Source organism: Eurypyga helias, unplaced genomic scaffold (genome assembly GCF_000690775.1).
Source record: "Eurypyga helias isolate BGI_N326 unplaced genomic scaffold, ASM69077v1 scaffold9749, whole genome shotgun sequence".
NCBI lineage: Eukaryota > Metazoa > Chordata > Aves > Eurypygiformes > Eurypygidae > Eurypyga > Eurypyga helias.
In genome coordinates, this window is record NW_010272698.1 from 2,471 (window position 1) to 28,156 (window position 25,686).

Consider the following 25,686-nt stretch of genomic DNA (forward strand, 5'->3'; position numbering starts at 1 on the left):
AACCATACTGGTTTCCAGATGAAGGGTGTGAGCACAACAGCCATGTGCCATTCACAAGGAGCAGCACCAGTGCTGTGGAGGAAGCAAACCAGCTAACAAAGCCAGCAGGCTTGCTTCCTGTTGTCCGTGCAGCGGGCAAGCAGGCATAGACACCTCCAGACCACTGGCCACTACTCCCGGTCCGGTCTGCATCCCACAGCAGGTAGGGAGTCTGAGGTGTTTACTGAGGACTCAAGAGCTTTGCCACATTACGGCACACACGATACACAAAACATCGTATTACCACACTCAGAAGCTCACCTTTGAGAGAGGGAAATCTGTCTTTTGCACAGTGTAGCAACAGTCTGCTGTTAAGTACCATCCTACTCAATCATTTTAGGCACATGAAGCGGAACTTACACAGTGCGTGCTAGAGATGATGACGGAGCTGGAGATGAAGCTCAGACCATCGTTCATACTGACTTGAAGAGCTGCTTCCCTGAAAAAAAAGCACACAAGAAACCAGTCAGCCAGCTAGTCCACAACCCTCTTCAAGAGAATATCCTCTAGAACCTGCGCTGCTGATGCACAGAAAAGCCTTTTGTACAGGTTATTTCAGCCTGCTGGTGCTCTCTCCCCTGTGCCCTGCTGCATAACTGCCAATTAACCCAACAAGAACAGGAGCCAATGTCAGAATTAGATGCATACGAGAACGGAATATGGTGAGATGACACAGACCCATTTTCCCACAGGCAAAGTAAATATTTGACTACGTAGAAAAACACATACATGCCAACTTCTCGTAGCACAGGTGCTGGGCAGAGTAAGTAGGTATCTTCCACTACAAAAGGTTTCTCATCTGGAAAAAAGAAACATTAGGATTTATTACCTGATCACTAATAGAAGCCCTAAAAACCAAGCTTAAATAATGTTTTTCCTCACTCCTAATACAGAAATAAGATCAAATGCCATGTGAGGGATAAAAAGCTCCTGCACAGGAGTTGTTCCGAGGTAACTGTAGGCGTACTGTAGCCCATGGAGCTCCAGAGTAAATACAAGGAAACAGCAGACACCCTGCACCTAAGGAAAAAAATTCAACACCTCACATTTACACCCCCTGCCCTGAGAAAGATGGGGAAGCGTGGCAGCTGACCCCCCTTCCTCATTTCTTTGCAGAGCCCTCGTGAAACCGTCTCATTTTTCAGGTGGCCGCAGCTCTCCGTGGTTCTCACTATGAACCATCACTCCACAAAGCCCCTTGTGCCACCGGCTCCTACAAAAGGGCCGAGGACACAGAGATTCTTCACAGAGAGGGTGGGGAGGCACTGGAACAGGTTGCCCAGAGATGTTGTGGATGCCCCATTCCTGGAAGTGTCCAAGGCCGGGCTGGTTGTGGCTTTGAGCAACCTGGTCTAGCGGAAGGTGTCCCTGCCCATGGCAGGGGGTTGGAACTAGATGATCTTTAAGGTCCCTTACAACCCTAACCATTCCATGATTCTATGACACCTGACCCACAGCGCTGAATGCCTCAGGGCCTTCGGCAGCCTCACGCCACTGTCGCTCACACCTCGCACACGGCACCTTCGCCGTTACTGCTCTGCGCTGCTGAAATCTGTCGTGCCACACTTCTGAGCCCCAACAAAACCAAAGATGCAAAGCTTTTTGAATGGTCAGAGTAAATTATCACAGCCACTCTATGTAACTCTACATAGCTGGAGTCAGAAAATTGTGTACTATGGACAATTTTGCATTTCAAGGCAGACTCATCTGAACCTAAATTAAATTAAACCTTCCAACCTAAATTATACTGTGGTTTTAAAAGCAGGATGAGAAAAATTATCAGTAGGCAATTGCCTGGGAAACAGGAACACTACATACATACTCTTCTTTTGGAGACTTAAATCGGAATTCCATACCACCTCTCTGGTGACCAGGGAGATGGGGATGCCAAGGAACTTCCCAGCCCATCTGCCAGCTGACCAGAGATTGGGCAGATTGGCAGAAAACTGGGCAGACAGGCTGGGTGGTTTTTGGATTTTGGACTGGAAAACACACATTCCTACACAAGGGGTTGTTTTTGCCGAATCAGCATTTTCCAGAAGCAGGTCACTGCATCAGAAAGCATTGCGGCTTATAGGCTTTATGATTTATAACCACTGGTTATAACCACCTCTAGGGCCTTCTCTAGAGATACTTATAGTCCTGAAATGAGCTGTTACCAAGTATTACCAGCTTCCTAAAACCTTCCAGTTAAAATTTTCCTGTCCTTTGAAAGCCCCTCTCCTAACAGATTTCTTCCCCTTCACCTCTGACACCTGTAGGTTTTAAATCTCATCTTCAATCCAAACCTTGAGTCTCATCTCTATATCCTGCAGGGTGGAAGGGACCTTCTCTCTATGGGACCATGTTGAAACAGGAGTACAATTCGTCATCACCTTGCTTTGCTATTTGAAACAGACAGCAAACCTGGCGTCTGACCACCTGAAGTCTCTTCACAACTCACAGTGTGCTTAACTTCCCAGGGCACACAACACTGGCAACGTGGAGGCAAGGTTGCAGTGTCTGGGGCATCACTGACAGCACCAGGGAATGGCAAGGAGCAAGGATAAAAGTTTAACCACATCATTTAGCAATCTGTTGACGAGCTGAGCTATTCTGACTGTCTGGTCTCTTGTTTTTGAGGAAACTTGTGCAAGTTATAATTCCATTTAAGGTGCCAGTGGAAAGAGGAAAAGCCAGGAAAAGACACAAGCCAAAGAATGTGGCAACCTTCTTTAAAGTACTTTCTGCATCCGCTGCGAGCCTTGTGCATTCTCCACATGGCTGCCGGGATAAACCTGCTCACGTGGATGTTGTCTAATAATGATTAGGACAACAGCAGTGGAGCACTATCAGCCCTGGCCCCGTTCGCAGTGGTTCACGCAGAAGCAGGGTCTCGCAGCCCGTTTTACTGCAGTGGATGAGGTGGAGAGATGAATACAAGCAGAAGCAGGACTCACCACGTCAAGCTTTCTTTCCTAGACATTCCTAAAGGAGGGGTTTCCACTAAATACCAAATTTTAGACAGCAGTAACGTTGCCATAGTAATCCCTATCACACATTATAATCCCTACTTCATACCATGCTTTGCTTTGGCAGCCATATAAAAGATTATTTCCTCAAGCAGGTTAGGCAATGTTTATTTTTCACACTCCATTAAAAAACCTGAAATGGTAATGAAAAGTTGTAGCCTACCCCGAAGTTTTTCTTCTATTTCCAGCTTCCAGCAAATCCCATGCCTACATATACACTTGAATTTTTGAGTTACCTACAGCAGTTATTTTGTAATGGACTGAGATCTAAGGAAGGAATTCTTCCTGCAGAGGGTGGGGAGGCACTGGGACAGGTTGCCCAGAGAAGCTGTGGATGCCCCAACCCTGGGAGTGTCCAAGGCCAGGCTGGATGAGGCTTGGAGCAACGTGGGCTAGTGGAAGGTGCCCCTGCCCATGGCAGGGGGTGGGACTGGGGGGGCTTTAAGGTCCCTTCCCACCCAAACCATTCTATGATTCTATAACTGTTTGACACAGGCAAGCAGCTGAAAATGAAATATTTTAGACAACCGTATGGTTTTCCCAGACGGGTTTTGCTTCTGCATCATAGCTCACCTACTGAGAGCAGCCTTCAGGCTGCTGTGATCCCTCTAGACCCTGGCTCCTGCTCTTGGCCTGGCAAGTACCATAGCATCGCTGTTTTCCCTCAGCCTCAGTGCAAGAACACTCATGAACATTTCCACTAAGCTAAACAATAGGAGCAAATGTTTTTAGCCCAGGGTATTCCTTTGCTAGCCCTGTACTATCCAAAAACTTACTTCCTCATTAAAAGCAGCAGACAGACACTGGGTATTTAAAGCATGCAGTGTAGCGATACAACGCACATCCCTCACTCCTATCGCCTACAGCACAGGCACTGGATTTATGGTGACCTTGTGTCATACATCCCGTTTTGCAATGGAGTTACCAAACCAAGACAGCAGCATTTCCCACTTTGCACAAGCCAGGCAGATGTGCAGTGCTGGTGAATCTGGCCCTACAGTTCTGTTCCCACCCTGATTTATGAAGACATCATTAACTCCCATAAATTTATTACACTGTCTCATGCATACAAGCCAAGAGAATGAAGACCACTGTCTTGTTTTCTCCTTTCCTAACACTGGCAGCAAAGGCCGAAGAACTCTTCATGCCAGCATTCACCAGAGCAAAAGCTGGCTTAATTTTGCAAGACCTTTTCCTTAGGCCTCATTAGCTTTTTGTTTCTCTTTCTCTCCCTTCCCACCCCCAAATGCATTGAAGTCTATGCCTCTCTAGAAAGTTTATCGGACTCAGAGTCCCAGGAGGGGACTCATGGCTGGCCAGGCTGGCTACAGGGAGAGATTAGTTTGTTTGGAGAATGTTTGTGTTTCACCACAAAAATGAGTGACTATTTTCCTTCGCTCTAAACAAAAGAAGATCCATTTGGTTTGCATAACTCTGGCCATCTGACTCCTTCCTGGAAAACTTACATGAGGAAACCAAACAAAACAACACTTCTCATCTGTATCTGCAGGATGCATTTGAAAGAACGCCGCTTTCCTCATCTGCTACAGACAAAACTTGCCGTATTCCTGTGCAGTAAGAGATGGGCCTGATTGCTCCCAAACTCCAGATCTCATGCCAAAATGTGAATTTTGTGGTTTGGACTCCTCTCAGCTGACAATACTAGTGGAAGAGCTGTGGAGGGCAGGGGGCGGAGCGCTCGACTCGATGTTGCTGACTTCGCTGCCCAGGAAGCGATCTCTGTTCCCGGCTGGCTGCTAGCTGGCGGTGTAACCTGAAGAAATCACTTTGCCTCCTTCGCCAATTTTATAGAAAGGATGCCCAGACCTTGATCGCATCTCTGACACCAATCAAGGGCAGAGCTTGGACAGGAAATATCACAATGCCTCACTTTTGAGAAAGTCCGCCCACAGTAGCAGGCACAGTTTGCTCCTTACCTATGCCCTGCTAATCGAGTGCTGATCAAGCAAAATGAGGCTCTCACTGCATAAACACCGCTACAGGACACAGTGCACATGGGCAACTAAAGCAAGTCAGTCCCGAGGCATAAGGCAGTATGCAGAAATGCAGAAGGGTCAAGCACCTCACAAAAACCCATCTGTTTTCTGTGGATGCCCTTTCAACAAGGTCCTTTTTTACTGCTCAAATTCCTGTAATTTGCTACCCAGCATTCCTACACCTTTTAACAACTATCTGTAGCCTGTAAAATCTATTATTCCCAGCATTAGTGAATAGCTTCTTTTGCCATTAGCAGGGTGTAACCTTCTGGCAAGCCAGGACTTGGAGTACTTCCCAACCACAATAATAAAAGCCTCAATATATGCATGATGTTTTAACGCAGAAGAGCAAACCTCAGTAGGAGAGAGGTACAAAAGCCCAAAGAAGGTGACTGACACAGATAGTAAGGCCTTCTTTTAGCCATATAACCAAGCTACAATTTACAGCCTTTTCTTTGGTTAATGGTGCATCCAGGAGCTGACTGGAATACTGAAGACTGACTGCAAAGATTCCTTACAGGAGAGTTTGAGAAAGCACAACATTTTCAAACTGCCACCGCAACATCACAAGTGTGAACTGTTGGACTCCCAATATCGGAGATATTTTAGTCCAGAAAAGGCTGCAAAAGCTGTTTGTCAAACTTCCCATGTATCACAGATGGACAATTTCCTTCTGTTACCCCTGTATTTATGATTTGTGTTCAGCTAAAGTAAATCTCAGAAAACACTTTGACCTAGTCTTCTCTTTCTACAAGAGAAAGACTTTGGCCTATTAGACCAGCACAGCCAAACTGGGGGTGGGAATCTGGCTGCTCTCGCAGAAGACTCCCTCAGGAACCTCTGTGCTAAGGCGGCTGTTCTCTGTACCACACTCGGGATGGGTAGCCCTGAGCCATCCTGAGCCTGAGTACTTCCACTGTCCCTTTGACACCTCAGATGAGGCAAGTATCTCCATAATTCTCTGCACCGCCTACCAAGGCACAGTTCTCTGTTCATCCTGGCTAACTCTTCCTCTTGTGCCACTCTGTGTAACAGCTCTGCAAGCAAAGTTTTTATTTCAAACTCATTTTGTGGGGAGATAGGAATGTAGAAAGACACTGGAACACTCTCTGAGCTACAGAAACTGCCTACATGAAAGACCCATAAATAAGAAATGTTTTGTTAATGCTGTAATGAAAACCACATTGAGATCATGCAATAATTGCTCTGCTTTGTGTAGAGCTTTGAATGCCAAAGCCATTCAGAGCAGAGTTAGGGGATGGGGGGAAGAGAGAGATAGGCACAGGTCAATGATATCACATTCATAACAATCTCTAAATGGACAGAAGGAATCTAGAAGGAATCGCTTTTTCTCTGCTGGGTTCATCTGCTGTGCAGGCAATTCTGTCCAACAAGCACACATAGCTTTAGGACTTCTAATGGAACTTGGCAAAGTACCACGTTATTAATTTGCTCGTGCTCACAACTGGCAGCTCAGGAGAGCAGCACACGCTGCAGTACAACAGGGTCACTCCCAGGCAGGAGTCTCGGTCCAGCACTGCAGCAGCTCTGCTCCCGGAGCTGTTACCATCAGCTCTGTCCTGCGTCTTCGCACAGATACACTACTGTCACAGTCAGACCACCTTGTCCCCCTTGCAGTGTACAGCATAAATAAGAACTTGCTAAAGCATTCCACGTGGCACAGAGATTCTCCTCCCCACTCAGCCCAAGTTTCCTGTCTTGCTCCGCCACACTCGGCTGGGACAGCTGCAGAGAAGTCTGCTGGAGGTAAGCGCACAGGAATCCTCTTTTAAAAGTTCTTGCACTGCAATTTGTTGGAGTCTAAGAGAGCATGAAGGAAGCGTGACTGTTTCTTCTGCTTTCATATTCCTTGTCAAGCAAGGACTCGGGACAGCCTTCAAAACAGGATGCCAAGCTCACCTTGGTGCATGTTTTCACCAAGGAAAATTTAAAGGCGTAAGTTGTATCCTTCATAAAGGTCACGCTCCTCAAAATATCTGATGGAGTTTGTACACAGTGGTGGCCATTTTCTAGTACCACAGTGGAAAGAGGGAAAAGCTTCTATAAAAAAAATACAAGGAAGAGATTCAGTGGAGGGTTAACGTGAAGCAATCAAGTGGGGAAATCTGGGATTAGAGAGTGGAACTGCAAAGCAAAACGTTCCTGTGCTAAGAGTGACCAGGCTGTGAGAAAGTAAAGATGACACAAGAAGGTGTCAAGAAGGTGCTGCCAGGAAATAGGGAAGTAGGGAAAACGGAGCAACTTGCTAGGCTTTAAAAACTTAAGACAATTTTTAGAAGGCTTTTGGTTGGGCGATTTTGGGATACAGTTGCCTATACAGCTCACACTCCGTTGATACCTGGCAAAGTCCTGCTTCCTCTGTCTCTGCCTCATTTTCCCTCACTTCTGGTAATCTGTTCTGGAAAAAAAGAATCAGGCTAGTTTGTCCAAAGGATCAGTTTTGGCCAAGCATCTGGAGCAGTCACTAGAATGCAAAAGATCTAGCCCCACCTCGGCTGCAGTGCATGCTGCTTCCTCACCAGTCCTTCAGCTCTCTGTTCAGTTCTAAATTGCCTAGGACAGAGCTGGACTCTATGCCCAGAATTATCTTTGCTGGATTCTGCTCAATCTGGGCAGACAAAGGCATTTTAGCACCACAAAGCAGTCATAATTCACTGCACTGTATAATTACTTTTAACTCTGTGCAGTCTGAAACCAATTCTCCTAGGTCCTGCTGCTGGCAGAAAACACCCTGCTGTTGAACACGCATCTGATTACAGTTCTGCTCAGCCAAATATTCTTCATGGTTTCTACAGATGTTCCTTTTTTTTTTACCCCATAGCTATGAACATTATGAGCCGATGCTCTCTTCACCTGCCACTTTTCTCTGCCAATAATCCAAATAAAAATCTATTACCTCATGCCCTTAACCTCAGCAAGTCCTAGCTGTGCTGGTCTACATCTCATCTGGGATAATTTAAGGTTTCAGGAACAGTTGGCTTAGAATTATCTTTAAAAATACCACCCCTCCCTGATACAATCAGAGGCTGAGAGGTTTCAAGCAAACAAAACCAGCTGAGCTATCCAATCTCCATAAGGTTTCCATATAGTTCTCACTGGGTTAACTCTTACGTTAAGCTGTTTGCAGTTAGGTGCCACAAAGGCACGCTGAGAACGCGGGCTGGAGCTGCAGTCTCCAGTGAAGCCAAACACAGAGAGACATTCTCACACAGAGCAACTTACGTTTAACAGAGCTGGGCCAGTTCCTACCAGGAGAGACTTGGGTTTGGGAACACTGATGAGCAACTGTTGAGTTCCCTCAAACAGGGAACAGTCTGACCTCAGAAACTGGGTTTGAGGTCTCTTGCTCCCAGGTCACCACATCGAACAATCTAGGGCTGTGCAAAGCAAACTGAGAAGTCCTGGGGCAGTGCCAAGGAGAATGAGCTCATTTCTCACCTATGCATCGACTCCAGACACAATGAATCCATCAGGGCAGAAGGCAGGCAATGTATTTAGCCCTTATCCTCATTTTCCACAATCCTTTTGCGGACCCAGGAAGCGCGTCAAACAAAAAAACGCCCTTGGGTTGCATCAGGAAAGAGAAGCTGATCTTTCCTGAAAGCTGCTACAAAATTATGATGACAGACACCATAATAAATTACTCAGCTAGAGAAGCAGTCAGCACACAGAAAGAAGGAAGGAGTCTTCCTCCTCGCTCCCCCACCAGCAGGTCACAGCTGGGAGTGAGGTAACCCTCGCAAACAGTTCCTCCCATTGGCAACACTGCTCAGCTCTGTGTCTCTAGACAGGACACACTGGATAGCAGAAAGCTGATGGATGACACGCTTAGCTCTGTGAAGACTGTAGGATGCTTCCAGGAATGAATGCCTTGCTCCGAGGCAAGACAGTGCTGAGGAAGCTGAGCTGAGAAGCCACTGGGATGCAAGGGCAGGTCACAGCTACCATAGCCTCAGGTTACAGGGGTGACTTTCAAGCTAACAACAAGGGAGCAAGTAGTCTTCCCTGGAGGAAAAAGTGGAATGGCAAATCAAGTGCTGAAAAGACTTTACATGGGAGAGAAAAGGAGGATAGCATTAATATCATTTCCCTCCCTCACGAAGCTGGCAGGAACAGTAGCTACTTTTCCCTTCCATTCAGGCTCAGAGTCCTCTCCTGGACTCAACAGTGCAAAGGGGCCATAAGAAGGACGATTGTTGAACGGATATGGAGGCAGACATGAATAACAGGCAATGGAGAACAGAGGCCTGCACCAACTCTCAAGCTTCTGAAGAGGCCCCATACCCAGTACGGAGAGGACTAGGCTGGGTGTCAGGACACCTGCATGCTTGTCTGCAATTGGAGGGGCTGCCTTGAGCACGGTCCTTCAGTTCCCCATCTGCAGACCAGGGTAATGGAGTTTACTCATTTCATATACAGCTCCCAGTGCCTTTTCTCTTCAACATGTTAAAAATCTATTTTAAAGCTCCTAATATAAAGTCCAAATTAAGCCCAAGATCCAAGTTTTTCAGGACTTCAGAACTCATGCTCCAAGACCTTTGTGCTGCAGCTCTTGAAAGCAGTTTCTAGAAATGGAAAGCAACCTGCGGAAATAGAGTAATGAGGTCCTTCCACTAAGGAAGGACCAAACCTAACTGTTAACCCCTCCGACGCAGGTTGCAAATCTGTCCCCTGGCCATCCTAAATCTGACATGCCACACACATTGACCCAATCAGTCTTGCTTTAGATATCACCAACAGCACAAGTCTCTCAAAGGGGTATCTGGTCTGAGGGATGTTCAGGGCTTCAAACAAGGCCAGGCCAAGCTGCAGCAGGCTGACGTGGGCACTCCTAAATTTTGCAGCTTCTGGGGCTTCTGTCATGCTGGGAGATGGTCTTTAATTCCTTAAACTTCCATTTTATATGTCCATGCATTTTTTAACATAAAATACAACCACCTGAAAAATCTTCCACTAGCATTTCTCTTGAACTGAAAGTAGTTCCTCAACAAAGTGGAAATTTTCACACAAATTGTATGTTTGATATGGGATATTCCATTTTAATTGAAAAAAAAGACAGCAGACATGCAAACTGAGAATTCTACAAACCGTCATCTTCCAGCAACCAAACCCAGAAATATTGGGTTTGGACCACATGGCTTCAGACTTTTGATGGAGAGAAAACTTGTAAATATTTGAACAGCAATTTCATTTCTATTGGAACCTTCCAGGTGGAGACAGAAGGGAAGGTTTCCTGCCCAGCTCTAGAGAACTAGCAGAGACTTTGTAACACATATAATCCAAACAAAACCTTGGATCAGAACTCTGGGGAGAAACCAAACATGGTTCAACACCTAAATGCAGCCACGATCCAGATTCAAGGAGTTATGGCCACATGTCAGGTTCGGGTCCAATTTTTTGGAGCTTAAAAGGAAAAGCTGCCTCTGCTGTTTGGTTTTTTTTGTTTGTTTGTTTTTTTTTTTTGTTTTTTTTGAAAGCCACCTCTCACTTGTTCACACATCTCTAGCACCTACCACCTTCCCAGTTCCTCCCTCCAATGCCACCTGCTCCTCTCTGGACACTTAGCCCTCCAGCTTCTGCTCTTCATGTCCTCAGCACCCAGCATACCTTAATTAGCAAACACGAACCACAGCCAGCCACGCTTTCTGCTCAGTGACACAAGCTTGGCAGTTCCAGAACCTTCCCACTACAGAGGTGGTCGACATAACAGTACAAACACTGCTCAGGACACGTTATATGCACTCACTGTTCTACACCTGCCCTGGGTGCTCAGTGGCATTCCTCACAGGGCAAAGAGCCTTAGTAAACTGTTCTCCTGCTCCAAAGAGCAAGTTACACGGATGCTCAAAGCACAGACCAACACTGAGCCATTAGACTTCCACGTGTAAGGAACTAAGTCGGGCATTTATTTTATACTCAAAAGGGTCAGGACTGGAGCCTTAGCAAACTGTTCTCCTGCTCCAAAGATGCTCAAAATGCTCAAAGCACAGACCAACACCGAGCCATTAGACTTCCACGTGTAAGGAACTAAGTCGGGCATTTATTTTATACTCAAAAGGGTCAGGACTGCCTCCAAAACAATGAGGCAGCTTTTGAATGGATTCCATGTTATAAGAGATGAATTCTACTCTCACTGGTGGTATGAGCTATGAGTTACGCTATCTGGTTTCCTATGTGGGTTTGCAGGCGTGCCAGACAAGAACAATAGCATCATTCCAGCTAATGGCTCTCAGTATACTTCACAAAAAGACCAGACACTCAGGCTCTAATTTGCTTCTCATCCTTCAGATTTCTGCTTGGTGCACTGTGTAGAGGAAACCTCTTTCCAAGCTGCATCCACAGAAGCACAACAATGCCTTAGCCACTGCTCCCATGCAGCTTCCAATTGTGTCTATTTAGGTTGCATGACCAGGCCTGCTGAGTACCACAAAACACAGGTAGGGAGAGAAACAGACCTGAATTCACAACATACTTAACCCAGCAAGGCATATATAGATACTCTTCACTGGCAAGTTTCTTCTGTGTTTTGTCCACTCAAGCTTATCTATTCACATACTGTCTGTCAGGCTTAGCACACAATAGCACCAGCAGTTTTCCTCCAAAAAAACAATCTCTTTGCAAGGGATTAGGATAGGCCTATTAATTGAATGGAGCAGACGATTAAGCTTCTATGGGAGTCCAAGATTTCAAAGAAATCACAAGCATCTCTTAAATTTCACTGCTTGGCAGGATCCATTTAAATTCAAACTTATTTGCAACCTGTGTCTTAGACATGCCCAAACTGGGGCCAGTTTTAGGAACCATTTAGCATTGGCTGTAAAACCCAAAAGGGCCAGGTCTCTTCCATCCTTGCCATGTACAGCAAAAGCTAGTGCCATAAAAAAACAAGGTAAGCTTTCATTTGGGTTCACACCAACTTCATATTCAGGGCAGCTCTGTCTAGTACATGCCATTACACTTCCCCTTGGATCCAAGCTTAAGCATTCCTACCTGTCTCAACCCTTCATGGAGCCACGTGCTGAGGCTGCCTTTCCCTTCACACTATTCTGCAAATTTAATAGGTCCTCAGCCCATCATTATTAACTTCACAGTGAAGATATTTGAAGATCCAAAGAGTTTTGCAAGCAAAGGCCTACCAGTCCAGAGTCAGGGGAAAAAAAAAAAGTATCAAAACGGCTTACTGAGAGTAACGGTGTCATTGATCCTGAAGCTGCAGAGCACTCTGTCGACATTACGGGCATGTCGAAATCCGTTTCCTCTCACGACAACCTGAAATGACTCTGTAGCAAAAGAGACAGTAGATTATTGATACATAGTGAGGCAAAGACTGGTCACTTAGACAAGGCAAAATATGTCAAAAGTCTTCACTTGAGATCTCTTGAGCTAAAATCTGATGTTTAACATTTTTGCAGTTTAACAATTGTTAAAAATTAAACCTCCACTCTCCTCCTCTCAATTTCAACTTGAATTTTTAGAAACAGGAAATAGTACACAACAGAAACATTTTAACTGACCTGCAGTGAAAACACGTCAGAGACACCAAGCTTTCCCCTCCCCAGGTTGCTGTTTTAAAAGGCACAAAGTTTTGGGTGAAAACAGGTAAAAGTATCTTTCCGTGGAAAGAAAAAGAATCTTCCAGTGACAGATAACTTGGAGAAGTTTAAGCTCTACTTTCCCAGGTACCTGTGAAACTACCCGTTGCCGTGAGTCGCTTACATCCTGCCCTACTAGTCTGTACAGCGACCACGAGCCCTTGGCTGGACTTGTTTCCACACAGTGACAGGGATTTCACCAACCCACCAGCTTTCTAGGCCCTGGATGAAGGCTGTGGCTTTTCCCCAGGTCTTCCTCTGTGCTATTCTTCAACTCCGCAAGGTCACCGGAAGCTGCGGCACAAGTGGAAAACATCAAGGAAAGTCGCCTACAGCTGAGGGCTCTTTTTTGGACCAAACAGGCCTGAGCAATGAGATCATAACCTCACAGGTCTTTCAGACCACTCTCTACCGTCCCTTGTTATCCCAACTACTTGAACCTAGGGCTGGGGAAGGTTTATGAACCTCCTGCAGCCACGAGCATTAAGACTGCCGTGCAAGGAAAGCACTGTGTTCCAACTTTCAGATTTTTTAAACAGGGCCATAGTCCCAGAAAAGTTTTGGCAGCAGCCGTAAGGACTCAAACTCTGCAGTTCCCCATGGTGAAGGAAACAACCCCACAATTCCTGTTACTATCTAGGAGAGACACACAGATAATCCCTGCTGATGTTTTGCTGGTGAATGTGGTTTGAACACGAAATGTTTCACTGTCCAAGACAATGCAGGAATAATCTCAGTGCACCAGAAGCACCGCCCCGGTTCAGAAAACTCCCAGGAGCAAGAAGGAACCTAGTTTTTGCAGATTCAAAGTTTTCCCCTTGCACTTTACAGTCCCCATCTACTTTCATCTCCCTGAAGGACTCACACACTGTACTTGTCAAAAAAAGCAGATTTGCTCCAGAATCTGGGCTCTCTTCCAGGCCCCGCTGATTTACAGCCAAGCTGCAAATCATCCCACCACATCTAGCCAGGGAAGCTGCCTCGCAGGCCCATTATGTGTTGTCCAAGAGCGTTTGGGAAGAACGGGGGAGAAGAGCTGTGTTCTGGAGTGCGGGGGCTGATGAATACTTAAGAGAAATCACAGAAGTCGCAACTGCTGAGGAATCAAAGTTCAAATACAACCAAGGAGCAGCGTAACAATGATGTCGGGGGATGCTTGGGACTGCAATGAACACAGTATGCACCCTGCATGTCTGTGCTGATGCAAAACCAAAAAAAAAAAAAAAAAAAAAAAATCAAGAAACTGGCACTTCAGAATGATGTGTTGTTGCTGAAATTCACACTCAAGTGTGTGGGAGCAGCCTGCAGTGCAAGAGCGGCCTCAGGTAATGCTGAGTGTCACGTTCTCTCCTTCCAAAAAAATAAAAACCGAAAGCCACCACCACTCTTCAAGAATGTGCACAGAAACAAAACCACCATGAGGTACCAGAGCTGTACCTGCAAAATTTATGTCAAAAAGACACTAATGCACATAACTTCCATATTCCATGGCACTTTCATTAGTCTCAAAGTCCTAAGTGATGAAATTAGCTGCAGGTCACGAGCAATGGAGTATTTTCCCAGACTTGGAGGAGATGAAGCCTTGAACTGAGCATCTGAATAACTGCTGGTATTTTTCAAGGTTAATGTTGCTCCTGTTGTGAACTACTGGCTGAACCCAATGTGAACGGTTTATATAAACCCCCTCTACGTTTCCTCTCCGCTGCCTCGGCTGGATACAGCTGTACATCACCCCTACACACTCACACAACGAACAGGAGTGACAAGATGTATAACCAACCGACAAGCATATCAGGGAGTGTTAAAGGTGGTTGTAACTAATGGTTGTATCCCTGGAGGTGTCCAAGGCCAGGCTGGATGAAGAGCAACCTGGTCTAGTGGAAGGGGTCCCTGCCCATGGCACAGGGGATGGAACTAGATGATCTTTAAGGTCCCTTCCAACCCAAACCATTCCATGAGTCTATGATTCTATGATCTTCCAGCTTACCATATTACATAAGCACCATGCTCAGGCAGACAGAGCCCTGTTTTGGAGCCTTTTTTAACAAAGGAACTATTTAACTGGCCATCTAAAATGAGAAAGAGATGACTAAGAACTCTAATTGGTATCAATTATGCCATTCTGGCTTCAAAAACCAAAGCCTACTGTAGTGGCATGCATGGAATGCAAAACTGATGTCTGGCACTTGCTGGGGATTTAACCTGGTGTCTTGCATCTGCTAGGAAAATATTACTACCTACATATGTTTAGGCATACAGGCAGTTGCTCTGGGAACAGGAGATGCAGGAAGGATGATTAAAGCAGCTGCTTTGGAAGTGAAAACAAAGAAGTAATGACAATTGGCTTTCATTTTGGACTACTAATTCAAGAAAAAGGAAGATGTATAACTTCTCAGGGACTCATCCTTCTCTACAAACCTCAGCTCCGCTCCCAGCCTCTCTACTTGAAGGGTTGCTACACGTGCAACAAACAGTTAGGATACACTTTATAAAACGTGAAGAATTCCCAGAAAGCAGATGGAAGAGGCTAAAATGGTCCTCAAGCTTTCTTCACAAAAGGCTGGGTTCTGCTGAATGCAGAAATGCATGGCAGGACTTTAAAGCCCCAGTTTACATGGCACAGTCACATCTGAACAAGCACACAAGGAAGGGGCAGCACGATTCGTGCAGGTCAGCTGAATGACGTTTAAATTCTAGTCTTCTCAGTGACAGCATCAACCTGAAATGCCTAAGAAACGTTGAAAGAATATAGAAGTCTTTAGATGGAAGTGTGTTCTTTTGACTTCCTTACTAGTTTCTTAAGCAGCACTTCCCTCAACCATCCTCTGAGATGATGAATTTGCAAACTCTAAACTTCGTTAAAGTCTTATTTTCTGATTTGGTTTGTATTTTTGCAGCACATCTACTTCAGTTTTGGCACTGTCCAAGTAAGAAGGACTGCTTTGATTGAAAAATAGTTAGTTAGGTAAAACTGTCAAATGCAAGCCTTTTCTGTAAGAAAATCCCATTTGACATCATTTGGCAGAAATGGGAAGCATGTAAACTACTGTAAGATGAAAAAGAAGTTCACAAAAAGAGTCAAAGATTTAGCTTCAGTTAATTAGTTCCTTTTGCACTCTCCAGCAATTAGAAGTGGACAGAAAGGTGTATTTTAGGCAACATAAACAACTAGGGCCTCAGTTTGTACTCACCCCCTGCACATATACTGGAAGGCTCTGCCGCCAGAATTTCTATACAGGATTTCTTCAGAATCTAAAAGACACAAAAAATGCCATGAAGTATCTCAGACTTGTTTCTATAGAAACACAAATCTGAAAGCGTGAGAGCAAGCGTACTTGTGCAAACGCTTAGCTCCTCGTTGCACTTTGCATTCAGGTCACTAATGTACCATCATAGCTCTTTCCTTAAAACCCACCAGCGAGGCGTCATTGCTCTTCCAAGCTATCGCCATGGACGAAGGCAGCAGGTGCTGACGCTCTCCGGTATCTCATCACGAGCTTGCCTTTGTCTGTGGTACAAGTTATTCTCCGGTATCTCAGCATGAGCTTGCCTTTGTCCGCGGTACAAGTTACTACGCTGACTGCGATCCGTAACAACTAAGGTGCACTCTGAAGGGTGTGACTTCCTTTGCAGTCCCAAAATTACTCTGGAGCCCTAAACTCCAAATGAAATGTCTCAAGTTTAAGCTAAACTGTTTACCTTTGCCTTAAAACACCCTAGGAATATCTACACAGGCACTGCTCAAGCCTCAGTGCAGAGGTTCAAACTTGCTAAGTTTTTAATCTGCTCTGTTAGAGCATACCTGAGTGCAATCAAAGCTGCACTGTGATTTCAAATCAAGAGGTATGGACAACACTTCTTTACTCAAACCAAACGTAATTCAAACAGTACGTCTTAGTAAAGGCTGGCACTGCCTTTAACCACGTCATGTGTAGACAGCAATTTACACAAATACTTCAGCATCAGGCTCAGCAGACTGCTTGCAAGGCAGGAGGAGCGTGCTGGAGTTGGACACTCAAATTGCTCAGGCTGTTATTTGAATGCAGCAGCCTTTGCCCTGGTCTGAAGACCAACTCAGATTCTTCACTGCATGTGGTCAGCCAACGTACAAGAGTGTCCGTAAGCCCCTGCGAGAACAGCAGTGGCGACGAAGAGCTGTGAGTGTTCTGCACTGGGCTGAGCAGCCCCTAGACGAGGCAATACTGACCAAAATTTAGGTCAGCTTCAAGAGGCAAGTAAATGTCAGCCAAGCATCATGACTCAAATCCAACATGAAAATTATTTTCCCAACTTTAAATTGAAACATCTGTAAGGAAGAACAGCAACCCATACAATAAATTCTGTAAGAAAAAGATAATCTATTTTTTTCTCCACGGTCATGGTGCTCTGCCTCAAATACCTAATGGCAAAAGGTAGAGATAGAGCCATGATTTCTTTTATTTAGACTTTTAAACAAAAGTTTGAGTTACTCAGAAGCAGGGCTGGTAGAGACAGAAAAAATACCAAGGGACTGAAGAAACCAGGGCCATCTGAGCTGCTGGCAGCCTGCCAAGTGAGGAGAAAGAAGATTTGCAGGAACAAGGTTATACAGGAACTGTGAAGTAGAAAAAAAGAGAAAGACAACAGTTGAGAACAGAACTGAAAAGCACTAGAAGAATTTGAAATGCAGAATAAGGAAGACACACAAAAAATAGAGGACAGTAAAAACACTCTTCCAAAGTATCCATCTGTAAACATCCACCCATCCATCCATCCCTCTCCTGTTAGTCCTCTACCACCCACCCCTTACTCATTCCAGGTTCTGCTTCTCTGCAGATACAACATTTTTGTCCCAAAGTGACTGCCGAGGCTAATGAGCACAGCTAAGAGCTGATGTTTTTCCAAGGATTTTTCCTCTCCACTGAAAAGTGTCTCCTGTAAGATGAGACTTCACATTTTTTCAAATTCCCCCTTAGATTCTGTTCCACTCTGCCTCAGCATCCTCAAAAGTTTTAATACAGATTTCTTCTTCTCCTTGCCTGTCAGCAAGTGCAGGACGAGAAGTAGGCAGCTGAGCTGGAGAACAAACGCATGCAAAATACAATCAACACTTCCATTTTTTAAAAAAATCAAGTAAAACCTCACACAATTAAGTTCGGAATTCATGAATTCTATTGAGCTGCAAGCCAGCTAGGATGGGGGTGGAATAGCAGGTGTCTCAATTAGATGATGCAGAGCTCCCTTCCAGTCCAACCCAATCCATCCATGTGCCTATAAAAAGCTGGCCTTAATGGCTTTTTACAGTGCCAACTCCAATATTTATTTTGATTTAGAATAATAATGTTTCCAATGTTCCAAGCACCCACCCTAACTGAAAGGGAAAATCGGGCAGCAGTAACTATTGCAAACAAATTCCTTTACGTCTCCTCCTTGTCATAAAAATAAACTCAAAAGGGACTTCAACATATTCAGCATGGAAGACTCCATCAGATCTTCTATTCTTTCGCTTCCCAAGGACTGCACCGCCACATGTGGACCGTAGGTGCCCTTCGTTCACTGCGGGCTGGTTCCCCGGGAAAGCAAACGAACTGCAAGCGTGGTGACACAATCTCCCAGCTGAGTGCCTATAAACCGCTCCAGCAGCACGGGAGAACTGACTCCACATCCTCATTTTCACAGGGAGCAGCACAACAGTTCTGGCTTACTTGGTAACTAACTGCAGGCCTCAAGGCAGCTTGCCTTGGCACCCATGCAGAGAAGTACCGAGCTCGGATCCCCACATCAGCCTCCTGTGGTAGCCTATGGGGCTCCAGTTGCGTTCCAGCTTCACACAGGTTCCCAGGAGGATCTCTTGTTCGTATTTGTTGACATGCCAAATAAAAAATGCAACATGTCCTTGTGGAAGCATGGCTTTGTTTATCACGGCTATCTGTCAGGACAGACCTGAACTGAGTGATTCCTGTGACTAATTCTGATGCATTAAAGGCCAAGAACCAGGTTCTCCCGGCCCTGCTGGTCACCTGGGCCCTTGTAGAAAGAAAGGGAAGAAGGGGAAGGCAATTCTGCAGCTGCTGGAAGCTTTCATTTGGTATTCTGGTCCACAGGCAGCTGCATATTTCTTATAAATTTTTTTCACCAGATCTGGGAATTGTAATGAGCAAACAGGACTCTGCAGGTTAATAGAAGGTTACTGCCCAGTCAGCAGTGGTGTGAATGACCTGCAGTCTCAGGCTAGGCACTCATTGAGCTCTGTTGAACTACTAAATAACAAAGTGTGTTGCCAGTTACAAAGCAGTAATTTACTTTTGAAGTGTTTCCTGTCCAATTATATCTGCGTGAGCTAAGTAAAATAAATATATTTAAGTCCTTTTTAAAGCTGTACTTGGGGGGAAGAAATAAGTAGAAAGCATGACCATATACCACTAAAAGTAACGAGAAACACTATACAGTTGAGAGTGGGAGTTCGCAGCCTCTGCATGGGCTGGGTAAGCTACTACCCAAGCAAAGAGCCTTGAGCTGTTGACTCTCTCCTTGGCCTCTGTAGAACCCCTGGCTCTGACAGAAGACAGGCTCAGAATACCTATGTGAAGCTCCTGCTCTGAACTGCCCTCAGGAGATCCCAATCTGACCATATACCACTAAAAGCAATGAGAAACACTATACAGTTGAGACTGGGAGTTTGCAGCCTCTGCATGAGCTGGGTAAGCTACTACCCAAGCTAAGCTGTTGACTCTCTCTTTGGCCTCTGCAGAACCCCTGGCTCTGACAGAAGACAGGCTCAGAATACCTATGTGAAGCTCCTGCTCTGAACTGCCCTCAGGAGATCCCAATCTTCCTTGCCAGCTGCCCAGCTTGCTGGCCCTGGGCTGTGTACAGACAAAGCTCAAACTACCCGTCAGCAGTAAGGCAGAAAGCTTAGAGAGTTTGTGTCCATTACAGATTTTGCACATACAGGGCGTATCTTGCAAAGGAAGTACCTTTCCCCCCTATTCATGGGGTCTCAGCCCCTCTCCCTGCACCAGGGAATACACAGTTTACCTATCTGCAGGCGAAGTTTGAACAACTGGCTCAGGATGAGTACATAAAAGCATCACCCCATTTCTCATACCTCATCTATCAGACACTCACATCAAGTTCTCACAGAAGTCCCCACGCTACACATACCCAACTCCACAGCTGGTAGAACAGAAGGGTTCAGAGACAGTATATTTCCAAGCTAAAATTTCTTGGGGTGAAGGGGTACAGTGAAAGGCCACATCAATTGTGAGAGGTGAGGCAAGACCTGAAAAATACTGAGGGTAGGTGGACACCGCCGCAAGATGATCCGAAAGGAGCGCACAGGAAATCAGACTGAGAAGGATGAATCATCTGCACAATTTATACAGATAAGGGACAATCCAACAAACCAGCTGATGCTACTTGTTCGACATGACTGCTGCTGCTTCATGAGCCCCCTGCAGCTCACTTGGAGAATCCTAAGGGACTCGCAATTACACCTCTGAGATAAGCTCTGAGCTAGCGCCACTGTAACACATGGCAGGGAGCAGGGAACATTCTTGTTCCAATCGACTGCTCCTTCAGTCAGGTGTGGTTAAAGGCACAAAGCAATGACAGGGTCTCATCCTGACTTCCATGCTGTTTCTTGTTCCATTGCTTCCAGCAACCCCAAAAACATAGTGAGCAGTAGGATGAAGTTGAATTTCATGTTTTCCTTCAAAGACTTGCTCCATTTGCTTTAAATTGACAGGTTATGGTCTGCAGGATTTTTTCCACAGCAAAGAAATTTAATATATTACTTCAGTTCCTTCCACTTGTTTCCCAGCTTATAGCAGTCGGATGTATCTCTCTCTACGTGATCCCTCCTACCAAACTCAAAAGTCCCATTAAACATGGGGGAAGCTGAAGTTTTAGCAATGGCTTTTTCACTATGAGGGAGAAAAAGCAACTGGTTTGTTTAATAAAAAGTCACGTTGGAACTTGCAGGAGAGGAAGGACCAACACCTACAGTGCACCGAAAACCTTCAGGTCCCACTTGAAGAATCACGTTTGTAAGCACGACTTCAGCATGGAGCTGTATTTTAAGCTCATTTAAGCACAGCCCTGGGCACAGCCTGCAGAGCTTGGTGGTGCTCAGTGGGAGAGAGTCCTCCTTGGAAAGCACAAAGCAGATCTCCCTGCAGCTCCTAACTCAAACTTGCTGGCTCCCACAGAAAAGGAAGGGCAGGTGTACTGGAACACTTGCAGACCCCCCACCCTGAACATCCTTGCTCAGCAGCTGGAAGGCCCAGCCAAATGCTCCACCACTCACAGCTCCCACCCTCTTCCCTCATTCCAGGGGGAATTCTCAGTCCACTGCTTCTGCACAAGCAGAGGGACAAAAAAGACCTACTCCTTGGGAGAAGGGGAGGAGGGAAGAGTCAGGCTGCCTCAGCAGGAGTGCAGGGCAGTTCACACCAAATCACTGCAGACCAGAACAAACCCAGCTCTGGACATCTCAAGCACTATTCTCCCCCAGACTCACCATTTTACCTTTTCTTCCCCAGTGTATCAGCCAGCAGGTAGGAGCCTAACCAATCCTTGCTACACCAACTCTTGCACAGGAACTGAAAGCAGCTTCCAAACGCCATGGCTCTTGCCACATTAAAAAGCTTTCGTGTGAACACAAATGCTGTGTTTGTTTGCTCCAAGACAGCGGTACTTTGCAAGGACAAGAAAAGAAGGAAGGACAGAGCTTATCTTCCAGCTACGACAGGAATCTACAGATTCTTTATTACCCTATAGAGTGATTAATGTCCTTCTTACCCTCTTTCTACCCAACCTACTGCAATCACTCCACGCAAATTCAAGTGATGGGATTACAGATTCATGACTGTACAATTAAACTTCCTTGTGACCCTCCTTTCCGGGGCTGGCAAATCCTGCACCCATCAACTGGAGCAGTTCTTGCCCCGGTTCTTGGAGGCTGAAGTCTTCCCGTTCTGTTAAGTGTAACTGGAAAGGGAGTCAGAGCTGCTCCTGGAATGCATTAAAAACAGATGCAATGCAGGGCTGAGACACAAACTGGGGTTTTTTTGTTGTTTTGTTGCTTTCTTAAATGACATGCAACACCTGATCGTCCAAGAGAATTAAGGCAGTAGCCCCACACTTGGACAGTGCCAGGAAAACCAATAAGCCAGGGATTGTATTCCATTTACAAGTGAGAGCACTAGGGAATTTGAGCCTGCGCCGGGGGAACAGTCGTGCTTGGTACTACATGGTCAGAATAGCGTGTAACCACTGTAAACACAGAAATCTGAGACCCCCTCGGTGAACCTAGCCTCCATAGCTTCAAGTTGTACATTTCATCTGTCTTTTATCAACTAAAAACCCTATACCAAAATGAACAAAACACATGTCTAAAAGGATTTCCCATCCTTCTTTGTAGCCATGGGAAGCAGTCTAATTAGAACACAACTGAGCAAAAGAACAGAAAGAAAGCTGAAAGTTATCTGGACACATATTGTTTCCTAGTGAAAGCTGGCACATCTTACACTTACAATGAAAATGGCACGTGCAACCTCTCGCATACTGCCTTTCCTGCTCAGTCAAGGGAAGCATTGGTCCTAGGTGAGATAGCATCAAGCCACTCAAAGTTTCCAAGCTAGAAATAGGGATGCCTCATGAAGTATCCTTCTGTGCCAGTAAAGACCATGGAGTCATTTGCAAGACTTGTACACAAGCCATGGAAAGGGATCAATCTATGCCTCTCCCTCTGTCAGCTGATCTGCTAGCTCTTACCCCAGCCACAAGGAATGGGCCAGTTCTTACACAGTGCACCCAGCCCTTACAGGAAAGGCCAGGAATTGATCAGTCTGAGCTGGGAAACCTAGGTCTGGTGGGGAATAACAACAGCCCGTATTTCAGGAAGCTGAAAGTAAAAAGATTCTGGCATCCATAGCAGGATCCCTTCCCCATCCTAAAGAGCTGAGCAGTGCAGCACATCCATCAGGACAGAAAGGAGGCTGATCAAGAAGGATGGAGATCAAGGAGTGCCCTAATCCTTTGTACAGATCATGCCCTAACACATCTGACGTCCCAGTCTGTGGCAGACATTTTACAAACTGTCACCAGGTGCTTCATCCATTCAGTCAGGTATTTCCCACCAAGAGGAGAGACATACAGAGACAATATTTGGGCTCAAACCTTTCTGTATTGTGACCTGTTGATAGACTCTACCTTGAAGAAGCAATATTACAACAAAGGTTAGTTTCTTTGGACCAAATGTTTCAGTGATTTATTAGCAGTCAGCAGGTGCTTGGGAACACAGGAAAACTAAACCTTCAACAGTGCAAGCTAACACAATTAACATGCACACATGCAAACACAGGATTAAAAATACTTACAGAGTCTATGATCCCCTGAAGGGCTTCAAAACCATCATTCACTGGAAAGACATGATCTTTGCTGTCGGCAATCCTAGCCAGCTGACAGAGCGGTCAAAGTAAATAAAACAGAAATGCAAAGAATGAGATAAATTAGCCAGCAGGCAGCAAACAATACTTCTCTAGACTCATCCACTTGCAAGTAAAAAAAAACCCAAATACTCCAAGTACTCTGTGTGAATTGCTAGTGCATTGTTTGTCAAGCACTGTAAAGTTTCTCTTTAGCCTGATTGACTGTTAGAAAGCTCAGTATCAGGAATCGGAAAAGGCTTCCCTTAACTTTGAAGGCAAGACAGAAGGTGGCTTTCACTGATGCCCAAAGCCTAATGATCTTCACTGCAAAAGCTGTCTCCCATGTTTTGTAAGTGTCTCCCCACAGTAACTCCCCAACCAAAACAGGCCACAGCATCAGCATGACTGGCCACTATGGCCACTAATGCAGCAAAACACTTCAGCAGGTACATCGTTTAAAGCAGAGAACTAATCAAAACGACTCAGTATTTTCACATACAGAGAAGACTAATGCAAATTATACCCCATCTAGAGATCCAGGACTGATTCACCTTTCCTGTCAGGACAGAGATTTGACTGTTTGTCCTAAAGCTTAACCAGTAGAGAGCCAAGAAGAAGAAAGCAGGGAGCTGTAACGAGATATTTTCTGAGTGGAAGGAAAAGCCTACATGTCAAGGAGGAGGGCGATTCATGAGGTGGTGGTAAGAGAAGAGGAACCAGGACATCACATGTAAAGACCTGCATGCAGGTTCACTTGACAACAGCATCTAAGGGTTAAGCCAAAAATATAAGCCCAATTCAGAAATAATGAGCTCTCCACGCTTCTGCTGGAGCAGAATCAAGTTTTACTGCCACAAGGCCAATGTTTGCTATTGTAATTCTCTCCCATGGCAGAGGTAACCCAGCAGGCCTCTCTAGTTTTTCCTGTAGCATTGCAAACCAGAGGCAGCAGACTAGGCACACATTCCTCCTCAACCCCACCTTTCCACTTCATGTCACTCCGAAATCCCATTTCTCAAGCAAAACAACCACCTGCCAACCTCCTGGTCTGCATGCAAAGAAATACTTCAGGCAACCCTGCTCCAAGAAGGGTATTAAAAGGGTCCTTCCTGCTTGTTGGCCAAGATAGAACAGCTTCCATAAACATCAGCCAGGATGTTTACGGTTTCCTCAGCTCATTCCCCTCCTTCTAGTGCCTTCTGGGGCGTCAGACAGTCATCTGATTCCAGTTAATTTCTTCAGTATCTAAATGACTTCAAGGAGCAGCTGTCATTGAGGTCTGCTACTTTAGATTTAGTCTCTTTGCCATTTCTATGCCTTCCTTCGTTTCTCTATGACTTAGTGGGTTACACCGGTCTCGATTCACAGGAGATTGTTTGGTTTGATTCCTCTTTGAATCAGTGTTTGAAACTTTGTGAGAAAGCTGAGAACCTGGAAAAGCTCTATTCAGTAAGTATTTCATCACTTCACTTAGGGGCTATACAAGTGTTTCACTCACATTAGAAAAATATACTGTCAGCCACTAGGCTTGGTGTGAAAAGTAATTCATATGATTAAATTTAAAGTCAGTCTATCAAATGGGAAAACACAGTAAAATATTAGTGTCAGTAATGAAGCTGTTTGCTTTCTGCAGCATTGTTTTCCTATAAAAGAAAAGCTGGACTGAAACTCAAGTGTTATATGGCAACACCTCAGTTTTGGGGAGGGGGGGGAAAGTCCTCACAAATTCCTTCTTCTTACAGCTGAAGCAAGACTGATGTGATATTCTTCATGTGCTTTTTCCTCTGGTTTTCTCCACCATTAGCAAGAGCCTTTGTGGCATGCAGGCAGAGGGACAGTTCTGCACATATGGAGATGTGGACAGAAAGGGGCTTTAAACCCAACACCCAGCCCAAGACACTTCAGACTTCAGAAGGAGAGGGAGACTCAGAAGCATTGCGAACATGATTCAGGAGCGTGTGCCTGTGTTCAACATCCAGCTTTGCAGAGTACCCCAGTAAAGACGAGTGCCTCACTTACCTGGGTCTCATTGAAGTCTTTCACACCAACACAATATACTGTTGCCCCCAGGTCACGCGACCGATTAGCCTGAAACAAGGAAAACTAGGATGACATGGATGCAAACGTGATGGGATGCACGCTTCTGAAAGGTCTTAATCATAAATTTAGTCTTCCTCTGTCAAATGAGCAACAGGGAGCTTGTCAAAGAAGGTGTTAAAAGCTTTCTGCCCGGATTCTGCAGAAACAGGTTTTAGCTGCTACTAGAGAAGCTGTTTAGTAAAGAAAAACCTAAGGTATTGGGTGGTTTTTTTTAACCTAATTATCTGACCTTCCTAGCTGCTCCACTTCTTAACATTCGTCTGTCCAACAGATGTAAGACAGACTAAATCCATTTTATTTTCATCATTTAGGACCATTCCAGTATAAATGTAACCATTTTACTGGTTTCCATTTCAGACACGTGTGCCTGAACTCATGAGATCCATAGGCGAAGGGACATTTCATTCCACTCGCTACAAAACTGTGCCACTCCCACTGTTCACAGAGCACCTCAAACTAATAACGGGAGAACACCCACAGGTTTCATTTTCCAGACTCCTTCATTGACATGCAG

The 25,686-nt window shown here is 45.3% G+C and overlaps 1 protein-coding gene across 1 annotated transcript; it reads right to left on the bottom strand.

Annotated features, from left to right (window-relative positions):
* Positions 1–399: 399 nt before the first annotated feature.
* On the bottom strand, positions 400–25,160 carry LOC104515295 (anthrax toxin receptor 1-like; the record flags this gene model as incomplete). Its single annotated transcript, XM_010159210.1, has 6 exons — positions 400–478; positions 769–838; positions 12,250–12,348; positions 15,852–15,912; positions 23,022–23,102; positions 25,092–25,160. Coding segments are annotated over 6 exons (459 nt in total), but the record flags the coding sequence as incomplete, so codon positions are not given.
* Between the last annotated feature and the right edge of the window lie 526 nt (positions 25,161–25,686).